At 33.5% G+C, this 14035-nt stretch overlaps 3 protein-coding genes across 3 annotated transcripts in view; 2 read left to right on the top strand and 1 right to left on the bottom strand.

Moving 5' to 3' along the window:
* LOC143348299 (ras-like protein family member 10B) overlaps window positions 1-8499 on the top strand; it is a 124785-nt gene extending 116286 nt beyond the window's left edge. The window contains exon 6 of the mRNA XM_076778370.1: window positions 4340-8499. Within this exon, the coding sequence (XP_076634485.1) occupies window positions 4340-4465 (126 nt within the window). The 3' untranslated portion in view covers window positions 4466-8499. The remainder of the gene's footprint in view (window positions 1-4339) is intronic.
* On the bottom strand, window positions 361-3729 carry LOC143347485 (uncharacterized). The gene is made up of 2 exons (XM_076776682.1): window positions 3354-3729; window positions 361-2944 (listed from the first exon to the last, which is right to left on the bottom strand). The coding sequence occupies exons 1-2, from the start codon at window positions 3368-3370 to the stop codon at window positions 1351-1353; spliced, it is 1611 nt and encodes a 536-aa protein (XP_076632797.1). The 5' UTR covers window positions 3371-3729; the 3' UTR covers window positions 361-1350.
* LOC143348302 (putative citrate synthase 2, mitochondrial) lies at window positions 7063-13987 on the top strand. The gene is made up of 9 exons (XM_076778378.1): window positions 7063-7188; window positions 9791-9931; window positions 10618-10830; window positions 11255-11593; window positions 12191-12396; window positions 12473-12605; window positions 12762-12953; window positions 13418-13519; window positions 13771-13987. Exons 1-9 carry the CDS (start codon window positions 7183-7185, stop codon window positions 13978-13980), a joined length of 1542 nt encoding a protein of 513 aa, XP_076634493.1. The 5' UTR covers window positions 7063-7182; the 3' UTR covers window positions 13981-13987.
* The last annotated feature ends 48 nt before the right edge of the window (window positions 13988-14035 follow it).

Raw genomic sequence — 14035 nt, forward strand, 5'->3', positions numbered from 1 at the left:
GGCCAAAATAAGACGAAAATCAAGAATACCAATTTGTCGATGGAGGCTTTGTTAAAAAGTTATTAACGTTTAAAGTTTCGTCCGTACTGAATTTTTTTCTCGAAAATGCGCAACATTTCGGGGGTATGTCTATTCATCAAAAATGATTGTAATGGACCTCCGCAGCCGACAATAATTTTTCCAGAACGATTTGAAATTTTTGAATTTAATTGTTAATAAGTTTTTAACGAAGCCTCCATCAACAAATTGGTATTCTTGATTTTCGTCTTATTTTGGTCTCTAGAATCCCCTATTAAAATCTCTCCCAGGGGTGGCCGAACACTCTGTATACGTCACAGGATTTGGAGGAGAATTGTTTATTTATCGATAACAGAATGTTAGAGGTATATATTTATAATACGTAGTGTTACATACAGAGTGTCTCGTAACACGTACTTCAAAGATGAATTCAACGTAAGAAAACAGTAACAAAAGCTCGCATAAATATGTGTCCTATTTGACACATATTTTAGTCTTAATCTTTCTAACAACGGGTTCAATACAATTAATGTACATAAATGTAAATATATTTCATGAACCATTAGTCTTCTTATTTCTATTTTACGTACTCCTTGCAAGAACCGAGGCGATATGTAGTAAAATATAAACATTCAGAAATTACCTATTATAAAAAGAAAAAAAGAGAGAAAACACATCTTGTCTGCATCGGATCTACGTAAGTTCTTGCAAGACACTGTATCGTCCTTCCACGAGAAGGAGGCACAGCGTGTTTACATCCCCACTCTTGCTGCAGCCTGCTGATTGGCTGTCACCGATCTTCGTCACTGTTTTCGACCAATACCTGTGAGTCAGCGGACTGCAACAGCAATGGGGATGTAAACATGCTGTGTCTTCTTGGCGTGGAAGAATGGTACTTTCGTTAACATTCTAAGCTAGATCCTTCGAAGATCGAATGACTCAAAGGGTTAAAAATATGTTATCCGGCCCTGCCTCCGTTAACATATTTTTTTATATTTGTTAATACACCTTTTTGAAAGTATCATCAATGGATTCGCAAAATGTTCTCAATGAAAATGAGTTTAAACACAATCTTACTCATAAATTAATTCTGATAACTAAAAATAATCCGAGTATACTGTTTACATCAGAATGCATACTCAATACAAATCAGTAACAATAATTCGCGCAGTTTGCCTGTCGTTCAGATCGACAAATTAAAAAAACATTCATTAGAAGCGCTTCGATACGGATCGTTAATACTGAAAAGTGTTCTGTTAATAAATATATGAGGCAATATTTAAAATAAAATGTCATTGAATATTACTGTATATAATCGTATCCATACTTATTTTATTTTTGACTTGTCTCGATGTTTGATAATTTAAACTTGTCTATCAACACTTGACATTTCATTAATAATTTTTTATCTAAAATTTTTTCTTTTTCCGTCAGTTTTTGCTTCGAAATAATATCTAATGTATTTAAACTCTGGATAGGTTTGGATTTACCTTTCATACTTGATATATTTACAGTAGGAACGATAAATTGTTTCTCGGAATTTAAATGTTCACTCTTGGAACGCGTCGTTGGTGTTCGCTCTTCAATTCGAGCGTAATCAACACCTTCGTCGTTCGAATTTTGTAGAATATCGTCAAATACATTAGTACATAAAATAGGACTTGTCGATCTATTTTCACGTTGCGCTATATCCGTGTCTATTAAATCATTTTCGTCTCTACCATTTTGTTGCACATTATCATTTCTGAAAGACCACCAAGCTATTGTACTGCACGTGCTACTCACGTCGCTATTGTAATCTAGTGTGGGGCGTGTAGGTGTGTTTCGTTTCGCACGCGTGCTTCTATACGAATCTTGTTGAACAGTAGCAACGTGTTCTGTTGTCTTTTTAAGTTTTTGTTTTAACGTTTTTACATTTGGCGTATTGCTTTTTGTGGTTTTAGAATCCACCACTGATGTATTACTAGGTTTCTTAATGAGGTTGATTTCTTTCAAATTATGTAAAACGTGTTCTATGCTTTCATTACTATTTGACAAAATACTGTCATCATTTTGTGCCGTGGAAATACAATTTCCTTCCAAAGTTAATTTTACCTGATTCTTTGTATTTGGTTGCTGCGATATTGGTTCTTTACTTTTCAAAGAATCTGACTTATCTATTGGGATCTTACTTGCTGTCACTGATACTTTATTGTACATATTTTGAAAGCGGCTATCATTATTACTGTCAGACTCTGAACAGCTTTCGAATTGGGATTGCAAATTCTTAGTGTTAACACACTGCTTATTTTGCGCATTTAAAGTAAGACGTTTCGATTTATATCTCGTTTTTTGTTGAAAATACATTCTGTATAATTCTTGTTGCCGTTGGGTCAGTTCTTTTTTGGCTTCGCCAAGGATACAGTTGATAATGAATATTATATTTTCAGCATCTTCCAGCGTCTCTATTTCGTTTTTAACATAGTTCAAACCGAAATGATTCAGTTGGGATTTAAATGTGGAAAAAATGTGTTTACTCTTTTCTATTATTTTAATAATATATAATTTAAAGTTTAGAATAGTATCTAGTTTTTGTCCAGCTTGTTGCTTTCTATATTTTCTACAAATATTTCTTACTACAAAATCAGTCGTGTTTGAATTATGTTCGCTCATTTCATTGTTTGTTACTTTGTTGTATTTTGTAACTGTGACTTTGCTTCTTGAGCTAGAGGGCCTATTACGGAATAGATTTGACTTTGTATGTAACTTATCTTTATCACTACAATTATTTATTCTGTTAATTTTAGTAGCTCTACTGCCTCTGAATTTCCTGTTTACAGGAGAATTGGAATCATTTATTACAAGTTTTGTTTTTTTCTTTCTTTCTAGTCGATGAAAGTATTCTGATTCACTACTATCGTCCCAATAATTAAATGTTTTCCTTTTCCTGAAACGAAACATTTGTGTTTGAGTTTCTTCCTTTGCACGTGGCATATGTGTCACATTATCAAATATATTATTGCAATACAATTCCATACAATATTCTATACAGGACCAAATGAACGATATAAGTGTATATACTCTAAAATATATCTCAATTAAAGAATCTGATCTTGATGCAACGAATATTAATTTATCATTGTTAAAATGAATTGTAATTGGTTATAAAAGAAAATATAAATAAACTGAACTTTTGAATTACAGAGTATTGTATATATTTTTATAGCTTTAAAATCAAATCACATTTTAATACAAGACATCCACATGTGCATTGAAAACAAAAATCACGAAACTGAGACATTATTAATCACCAAAATTCAGATTCACTTGTTCAAATCGAAAGGTTAGAAACTTACTCCGAAACAGAAGACATGGTAAAACTAGAACAGAGTCGAACCGATCAAATAATTTCAGTGTATCCTTAACTCAGTTTTATGTGAATTAAAATACGAACGATTTACGAACAGAGGAGCACATTGGCCACAAGTACGCAGTTTTTGTTGTCAACACCGACTCGGTACTGAACACCGCTCGAACGTTAAAAATCAAATTCTGTACAATAATATATTTGACATTGCACGGTTAAAAGGAGAAACCAAACAAAATATTTAATCGTGTCGCTAAACAGTACTATCCATAGAGTTTCCATGTTGTCATGCGTACACATTTTGACGATTATATGTATATTGAAATGCGCAGGTCCGCGATCAACAACAGGAAGTTACAAAGAACAAATGTAATTACTGATTTATCATCATTCGATCATGAAAAAGAAAAATTTTATAATAAAATTTTTTATTTCATCACTTGTCTTTGTAAGACAAAGTCTATTAAAAAAAATTGAATCTTTTCTGTAGAATAAAAACTGCAAATAAAAATATGAGTCACTTTATGTTATACCCAAAATTTGCGTTTGTTCGACCACCCATGGGACAAATTTTAATGGAAGATTCTAGGGGCCAAGATAAGATGAAAGTTAATTGTTAAGAAGTTATTAACAATTAAATTCAAACATTTCAAATCGTTCTGGAAAAATTATTTTCGGTTGCGGGGGTCAATTGCAATCATTTTTGGTGAATAGACATACCCCCAAAATCTTGCGCATTTTCGAGAAAAAAATTCAGAACGGGCGAAACTTTAAACGTTAATAACTTTTTAACAAAGCCTCAGTCAAGAAATTTATATTCTTGATTTTCGTCTTATTTTGGCTCCTAGAATCTTCCATTAAAATTTTTCCCAGGGGTGGCCGAACACCCTGCAAAAATATTTTACGTGTCACTACCGTCACCTACTTATAAAGTAGAGTTACATTCGCGTAATAAAGTGTTTTCGTGAACAACAGGTATTTCGAGAATTAATGAAGAGCATCCAAGCAGTCGAAGGCAGACCACCCTCGCCTCCGTCTGCACCCTCACAGCCGTTGCGATCGCACCCCCACGACACCGGCGAAAAGTGTATTTTTCTCTGACATTGAAACCAAAGAATCAGGGTGCTCGACTTCTGCGACCGTATCATCAGAAGAAGCTGCTTCTTTCCTTATCACGATGCAGGGTCGTAGCTATCTTAAGTCGAAGACGAAAGACAAACGTAGACGAGAGGGAGGTTTATTCAAGAGAATCGCGAAAACCTTAATGCGAAAGTTCAACTTCGCCGGGGATCGCAGGGCAAACATTCCTGCTGCTCGTTTTATCGAATTGTAATCCGAAGTGAAAATTCACGAATTCTTTTTTTCTTTTCGTCGTTTAATCGTGTTAAGCACGGTATTGTGATCGTTCAAAATATGGAGGTCTTTCATGAAAGCCACATTCATTTCTTATGGGAATAAATTGTTTTTGTTATCCATATAGTAACTTCTGTACCGACAGAGTCAAACACCGAAAAAGGTTGCTTCTGTTTAGAGGTTATAAATCGTTTGCGTGTTGAAAGGGATGCCCCGAACTGCGTCAATTTTCATGGAAGATACTTCAAAGCTCACGCATTAACAGTATTAGGAGAATAAAGAGCGAATGACAAAGCGAAGACCGAATGTAATTTGCGTATTTAGAAAATCCTTGAATCTCGACTGTGAATATTTCGCCAAAAAAACTGCTCATCGCGTGACATTAACATTAAAAGAAAATAATACAATCGTGTTGTACAACTACAATTGCTCGTTCGTGTCGAGAGTAACGAAAAGGTTGCGAATACTTATACATGAAATCGACTGCCGAATATCACTGTGTCCGTGTACAATTCAGTTCGCAGTTTTACTTTTCTAAGTCGCTCTGTAAATACGACGTAATTTTTATTCTCTGTACAGGGTGACCATATTTTACTCTATAAATAACTTCATCGCGATTCCCATGAACCATTTTTCTGCAAAATTTTTTCAACTTCTCCATTCTTTTTCTTCATCGTTTGTATAATTCCCTTGATAAATCATAGTGATCCTAACTGATAATTATAATTGATACTAATAATCATTGGCAACATATTCCATGCTTAACTTCGATCCATCATTTACGATCTCTTACACAACTATGTTTATGTTGATCAGTTTTATTTTAACGATTTGACCTAAGGCACTGCTGTTACCACACATTGAAAGTATCCAAATTGACGTTCGCATTAATATCCCTATCACGATTTTGTTACATGAAAATTAACCGTAATATTTACCACGACTGTTCATAGTACAATTTACGATTTCTTTGTTTAAGTTTTCGATTTTGAAAACTGTCAGCAATAAAACCGCCATCTTAAGATTAATGGAAAATTTTAAGTATCAGTTCAATCTCGATACGTTCTTGTGCCACGAAATGTACCGTTTATGTTGTGCCTCAAAAACAAAAAAAAAAGAAAGAAAGAAAAAAAACCCCCAAGGAATCTGTACAAATAGAACAAAATTCTGCTGTGTTAATCACGTTCCTTTATCTGTGATATGTTTCATTCCTTTTTATGTCGTCTCCTATTCTACTATCGTACTTCAAGTATACGAAGCAATCATTAAATTTTAATTTATCTTCCAGCAATGCATTCGGCCTAATAGTAATAATTATAATAACAATAATAATAACAATAACAATAAAATAATAATTATAATAATAATAATAATAGTAAACAAATAAATGTAATAATAGCGTGTTATTGAGAGTTACCTCAGATCAAGCAATAGTGTATACAATATACATATATTTTACTATACTGTTAAGGAATTAATCACTAGTTTGTAAGTGTAGTTGTTGATATTACGAAGTATAGTATACGTGCACTGCTGACCACCCACATACAGGCTGACCCATTTAAATAGAAATATCGAAATATCTCCGTTGCTAATTGTTACGTGAAAAATTTGTTCAGAACAGAATTACGCATATAATTTTTTAATTAATGAGATTATTCATCCGATAACAACGAAAAAGGTACATCAAGCAGGGATTCAGCAAATGGGACTAATTTGCAACCTAACCCAACAACCTAACCCAAATTGGTGTCTTTAAAAAACCGTCGATGATCACGATATTGGAAAAAAAGAAAAATATTTGGAAGTACATTGTTTCCTTATCGCTGTGTTTTTTCAAAACATCAATAAGCGACGAGGATATTTATGTATTCCTATACATATAAATGGTCCACTGTGTATACATGTAAAAACGACCTTATATTTTAAATCTGCTAGATATTTGTGGGAAACACGCAATTTTTTGTAAAGCTTCTTTCATGTTTATTATATTACAGTATTACGGTGTAAGTAATAATATAAATTAACCGAACGAAGGCTGTTCTTCACCGTTGTAAGACACACCGGCATTCGCCTCTAGAAATTAATTCGACGAGTAATTTCGTATACAAATGTACAATGACTTTATTTCGAAGTAACTGAAAATATCTCTACTGTTAAAAGAATTTCATTCCAGCCCTCTATTTTAATATTATATGTACTCTATGTTTCAAAATATTACAAATCTTTGTCTAACGTATTCGTCAGAAAGCGGAATAATCGCAGATCGCCTTACAGCCTTACCGAATTTAGACAATTTTCACGCAGTTGAATTCTAATATTAACTAAATAATGCTTAATTGTTTGTATTAAATATACATTTGTGATCTTATTCGTATACGTATTCTGTGTACCTGAAAATCTTTAAATACTGTAATTTGAAACTTAAGAACGTGATAACCTATAAGTGCCCCATCGTTAATTTTATGGCGGTGAGAACGTAATTAAATGTCAAGGCATTCTTTGTAATCAAAACCAGAAAACAACCTAAACAATGCTTACTGTGTCCTGTGATATTTTCTTAAATTAAAGTCGTTCAATTAAATTGTTAACGCTGTTGGGCCCCTTGAAACGAAACACGAGAATTCAAATACGTAAAATCAAAAGCTGCAAACTTATCGTCGTCCCAATATGTATGGTCGGTAGTGTACATGTACATACAGGTCTATAAAATGTGTGTTACCGTTGTTATTGTTTATACGTATTTTAAGAGAATTGCAATATTACCGGCTAAACGATTTCATCTATAGTTGGACCAAATTCAGTTGATCATTCAAGGCCACACTACTTTAACAATATGCTAGTTTTCTACCCTGCGTAGCTTGCATGAATGCAATAAAAATATTTCAATAGAAACTTCACTTTTTGAAAGTAAAAAGAAACAAGCTTCCAATTTCCAAGGATATAGTATAGAAGTTCCTTCGATTAGAATCTTTATTTTACATATTTTGTACCCCTAAGAACTGTGTATATGTTTTGAATAAAAGTTCTAGAGTGTCCTTTTCATCTCTGATACTTTATATAATGATTACTAAAAGTATTCATGTATATCTTGTACAAGAAAAATGTTCAAACCCGCTCAAGTTTAGCCATCTATAGTGATTCTGTTATACCTTGCGGAATCAATATTTAAAAGACTTCAAACAAGTTCTTACGTCTGTTTGAAATGTGCTTTTGGAGGGTCTTTGACAAAGATTGTTGAATAACGTTTGTCTTGAGATGTTGATAGAATTTGGTCCAATTGTACTTTGACACAGCAAGGCCAAACAATCATTGAACGATTGCCCGACAATTTTTTACTTTCGACCGATTTAATGCAATAAATTGATCGTTAATTTCTCGGTTAAACTTGTTGTCTATTATATGTATAGACGATGCAAAATATACATAAATGTTGAATATATCGTGATCGCGATAGCGCGATTGTATGTTACGCGACATACAAACATGTGTTCGTTGGAAATCTTTGTACCGAAATACATAGAGTGTAGAAATTGTAACTTTCGGCGCGATTTGTACAGCCATCGAGTGTCGAGCAAGCGTCGTTTTACATACAAAATACCATTAATTATTTTGTATGCAGGAGTAACGCAATAATAAAAAAAAACGAACCGAAGAATTCATTGTTCAACAGGCTTTATCCGTTCCTTCTACCTTTGCGTTTGAATTGTACAATTTTTTAGTAATAAAGCTAAAGAAAACTTTTCAAAGTAACGCCTTGTAAAATTAGTACCATATGTGTATCGATCGAGTATATGATTTCTCGAATCAATTTTAAACGATTCTAACCTGTACGAAACACAAATAAGACAAATGTCCCTACTAGCAACATCGACTTCATTCTAGATCGCCTGTTTTCATATTCCACTAAATATAACAAATATTTTATTGCTTTATTCGTTGGTTGATTTATTATCACATTTATTAATTTTCTTAATGAGTTCCAAATCTTAAACTGAAATCATTGAACGACGATATCGAGTATATAATTTCTAGAATCAATTTTAGACGATCCTAACCTATACGAAAGACAAATAAGACAAATGTCCCTATTAGCAACATCGACTTCATTCTAGATCGCTTGTTTTCATATTCCACTAAATATGACAAATATCTTATTGCCTTATTCATTGGTTGATTTATTATCACACTTATTAATGTTCTTAATGAGTTACAAATCGTAAATTGAAATCATTAAACGACGATATCGAGTATATAATTTCTCGAATCAATTTTAGACGATCCTAACCTATACGAAAGACAAATAAGACAAATGTCCCTATTAGCAACATCGACTTCATTCTAGATCGCTTGTTTTCATATTCCACTAAATATGACAAATATTTTAATGTCTTATTCATTGGTTTATTTATTATCACACTTATTAATGTTCTTAATGAGTTACAAATGGTAAATTGAAATCATTGAACGACGATATCGAGTATATAATTTCTCGAATCAATTTTAGACGATCCTAACCTATACGAAAGACAAATAAGACAAATGTCCCTATTAGCAACATCGACTTCATTCTAGATCGCTTGTTTTCATATTCCACTAAATATGACAAATATTTTATTGCCTTATTCATTGGTTGATTTATTATCACATTTATTAATGTTTTTAATGAGTTCCAAATCGTAAACTAAAATCATTGAACGACGTGCATGCTGGCAAACAGAATTTTAATATTTACAATGTAATGAGTAAATAAATTTATCGGAAGTAGCTTTATCGAAAACATTCTTTTAAGATATTCAAGTAACGATGCAACGACCAGAAAACAGAATATTGCGTAGAACGTTGCGATATTAAATCGAGAATCGAAAGAAACAAAATAACATCTTCGTTTAGAGATGTAAAAAGTACTCGTCATGAATTGATCTTTTCTGCCTTATCTCCGAGCAGAGCAATGTCTAAATTTCACGGTTTATTTCACACGATGCTCAAGTAAAATAAAAAGAGACAATAATAAGAACACAGCATGGTGTAACGATCTTTCGTTGCTTGAATTTTAAAGACTCACATTTGAAGGCACAGACGAGAAACTTTGGAAGAATGTTTCGAGCTTGGATTGGAATTCAATACACGAATCTACAGTCACTGATTTTAAGAAGTATCAAGAGAATCCACACTGGCAACAGTAATTATGGAGGACAACGACACGTATTGACGGTTGGAATCGATTTACCGATGTACGAGGTTACTCGCAGCCAATTTGCTTTTCGAAATTATAATCGTAATCGATACATGCAATGAACGAGTCGAGGGTTCATAATTTAAACTAGTGTTTCTCGAGCTTCGTATTTAGACAACTCAGTATTGGACGCTCAAGGATTTTGTCTAATTAATTAGGAGATTGTGTAAAAGATAAAATCAGAAGCATAATAATAGAATGCAAAATTTATCAATGATCGTCATTAAATTACAACTTCAGGCGGTATTCTACTGTAAACCTTTAAGAAGAAATAAAAGTTTCAATAAAATTTTTACCTAAATAACAATTTCACGAACAAATTGCTAACTATTGTTTAAATAACATTTTCCCACCTCTGTACAAGCCACAGTTTGAGAAACACTGATCGAAGCAATTGATTATTGTTATTAATCTAGCGATGTTCAATACGAGAAGCAACCTTTTTATGAATATTTTTGAAGGATTATAAATCGAAAGACAATAAGGAAATATTTGTAGCTTTGTCCGCGATTGGCTTGTATGTTTCTTTTTTTATTTAAATTGTAATGAGCTATCTATGAATTGCGTATAAAAGCAATTCCTCTTGGTCTAAATTATCTCTGTGTAAATGCTTCATTTTAAAAGAAAAAATTTTTGCGAAAATATTTATGAATGAAATGTTAAGGTGAGTACAACAAGAGGTACGCCTAGTACAAGTACGAACTTGAAGGAAGCCCTGTGCGAAAAGATTCCATTGCACTATGACTTGCTAAGGAATTTTCGTCGCCAACATGGGCCCTTCGTAGTCAGTCAAATCACCGTCGAAAACATATACCAAGGGTTGAACGGGGTGAACACTATGGTCAGAGAAACGTCCGAGACTGATCCAAAATATGGGGCAAGTATTAATTCTGCAAATCAAATTCTCTATCGACAATACTTTTGCAAATAGTTAAATAATTTTGGGAAAAATTTTAATAGAAGATTCTAGAGACCAAAATAAGTCGAAAATCAAGAATAGCAATTTGTTGATCGAGGCTTCATTAAAAAGTTATTAACGTTTAAAATTCCGCCAGTAGAATGGCGCGTGATAGTGGTTCTCACAGGCGAAACTTTAAACGTTAATAACTTTTTAACGAAGCCTCGATCAACAAATTGGTATTCTTGATTTTCGTCTTATTTTGGCCTCTAGAATCCCCCATTAAAATTTTTTCCTCGAAATGACCGAACATCCTATATGTAAAATATTGATTTTAGAAATAAACCTGATTTGTTTTCAAAAATATTGGTTTGTGAACATTTCGTTTGTTCGTTTTAACCAGATCAAGTACAGGGGACTAACAATACCGGAAGTTATTACTTTATTGCCACGCCAAGGTAAATCACCAAGCGCGGAAGCTGTATTTTGGTTGCTATTAACCGGCGATGTTCCGACTCAAGAACAAACGGCATCGTTAATCGCTGATTGGACGATACGACGACAGAAGAGAAAAGATTGGTGGTCGGGACCAGACGGCGGAATCGTCGGTTCCATTCTTCAAACTCTTCCCAAGACAACAACGCCATTGGGAAAACTGTCAGTGGCTCTCACTGTCTTTGATTCTGGCAAGCATATGAAAGATGCACTGAAAAATCGTGTTTCCAGTCATGCTCACTGGGAAGTAAGTTGAAATACAGGGTGTTCGACCAGCCCTGGGAAAAATTTTAACGGGGGATTCTAGATGCCAAAATAAGACGAAAATCAAAAATACCAATTTGTTGATGAAGGCTTCGTTAAAAAGTTATTAACGTTTAAAATTCCGCCTGTAGAACGGCGCGTGATAGTGGTTCTCACAGGCGGAACTTTAAACGTTAATAACTTTTTAACGAAGCCTCCATCAACAAATTGGTATTCTTGATTTTCGTCTTATTTTGGCTTCTAGAATCTCCCATTAAAATTTTTCCCAGGGGTGGCCGAACATTACAAATTCAAAATTATACCAACTGCGTTACTTAAATTTTTATAACACCTAGAAAGTGGGGATGAATAACATGGAAACTTTACCAAAATGTTTAAATATATTAGGTCTACCAGAAAGTTACAGGAATATGTCTTAAAAGTATTTACTTTTCTGCCATCAAAACCGATCAGAACTTTCTGGAAGACCTAATGTCTTTATTTAAACTATGTACGAATAAGTATTTTCGAAGCCATTGTATTTGCTTAAATTATAAATGAAACCTTCGCTAATTGTAAAATCTATTGCTTTTGTTTCAAGTATACATACGAGGATAGTATGGAACTGCTTGCCACGTTACCCGCAATAGTTGGTCTGGTGGCTAAAACTGAAGGGCTTAAAAATGTGAAAGAAGATGGCGATTGGGTGCAGTTTCTGCTGGAATGTTTATGCAACGCATATCAGATTTCGGAAAATCATAAGAAATCTATGCTTGATTTTCTTCGATTATACGTCACATTGAACGCGTAAGCTGTTCATAATATTCTCGTTTTACATGAATCACTATTAAATAGGTAAATTTCTTAAATTTGATTTTCCCAGTGACGAAGACGGGGGTGTTCCCGCTGTTCACGTTACGGAAATACTCGGAGCGTCTCAATTGGACGTAAACCAAGCTTTAGCTGCTGGAGTTTTGGCATACGCCGATGAACCAAAAAGCGGTACATTGGCACAAGTAAATTAAACAATTCTAACTAATTTTGATTAACAGCAAACAACGCACGTTATTTACAAATAAAACCCAATAAATTCATCTATTTCTAATTTACTTTCCGACGAATAACGTATTAATCTAGGTATCGACAAGTTATTTTATTTTCTAATGATATAGTACATGGAGTTCCAAACGAAAATACAAGGCCTCCTTGGTCGTGAATCTAAAGAAGAAAATTTAACGAATTACGTGACTCTGATCGCAAAGGATAAATTGATCGGCTTCAAGGAAACGGATGTTTGCGATCCACGATACACAGCATTAATAAATTATGTCAACGAAAATATGCCGAATGATTTTGATACAAAGGTATGGAAATACGATCTTCTTAACACTTTAATGGTCCTTATAATATTATTATAAGGAATTATAAACGTAACCTCAACAAATGTAATAAGTTGAATGTACGATGAAATGGTGAAGAATACAGTAGATCACGCACACGTGACAGTGGCCGATGTCTGCTGGCTTGCAAAGTCACGTATACGTGATAGCGGCCATCAAAGTGTTAAGTATGCATAATTCCATGGAATTTGACACGTAGTATGTACGTTTTAATTCGAACTATTGAAAATTAAAAAATATTGCCTCCACGCAAATAATGATATAAAAAATTCAACTCAATTACTATACATATTTTCCATTTTAAATCGAATATGTTATGTGGTAATAATAATAATTATTGGAAGAAACTATCATGCAGGATACTGCATACTAAGTGGGGTAATTGTTGAATCAAAATATTCTGTGTATTTTATCTACTATTTTCATAGTTGTCCCAAGCTATTTCACGAATACTCACTACGACGATGAAGACTGCAAAAGGAAAGACTATTTATCCTGAACAAAACACAATCGCTGCACCAATATTTCAGGTATATCAACGATAACGTTCAATTAATCTTTAGTTGATATTAATATAATTATTACTTATCGAAATCCTACAATTCTAAATAGAAACAAAGTTTCGAAGGGTTGAAATTATATCAACGCAATTCGAAATATTTTTTCTGTCGCTAAAAAGATCGAAAACTGTTCCATGATCTTAACCTTACATTATGCAATTAATTTCATTGTTCGTTGTACATTAATTATTTAAATGACCCATGTTTCCCATTTATTCAAGTCCCACGGATTGAAAAACATGACATTCAATCAAGTATTATTATGCATGTCGCGAGCACTGGGCGCAATTGCATCGATCATTTGGACAAGAGCTGTTAATGCACCGGTCGAGCGTCCAGCATCGAAATGCACTTACACTTACTTGGATTCTATCCAAGGAACTCGAAGGAAACGTAAACGCGGGGAACACGCGAAACATTCACGAAAATAAGCATCGTTCTTTTGTAATTATATCAAGTATCGTGTTTCTTATCGTATTCTTTCGC

This window comes from Colletes latitarsis, chromosome 11 (genome assembly GCF_051014445.1).
Source record: "Colletes latitarsis isolate SP2378_abdomen chromosome 11, iyColLati1, whole genome shotgun sequence".
NCBI classification, from domain to species: Eukaryota; Metazoa; Arthropoda; class Insecta; order Hymenoptera; family Colletidae; genus Colletes; species Colletes latitarsis.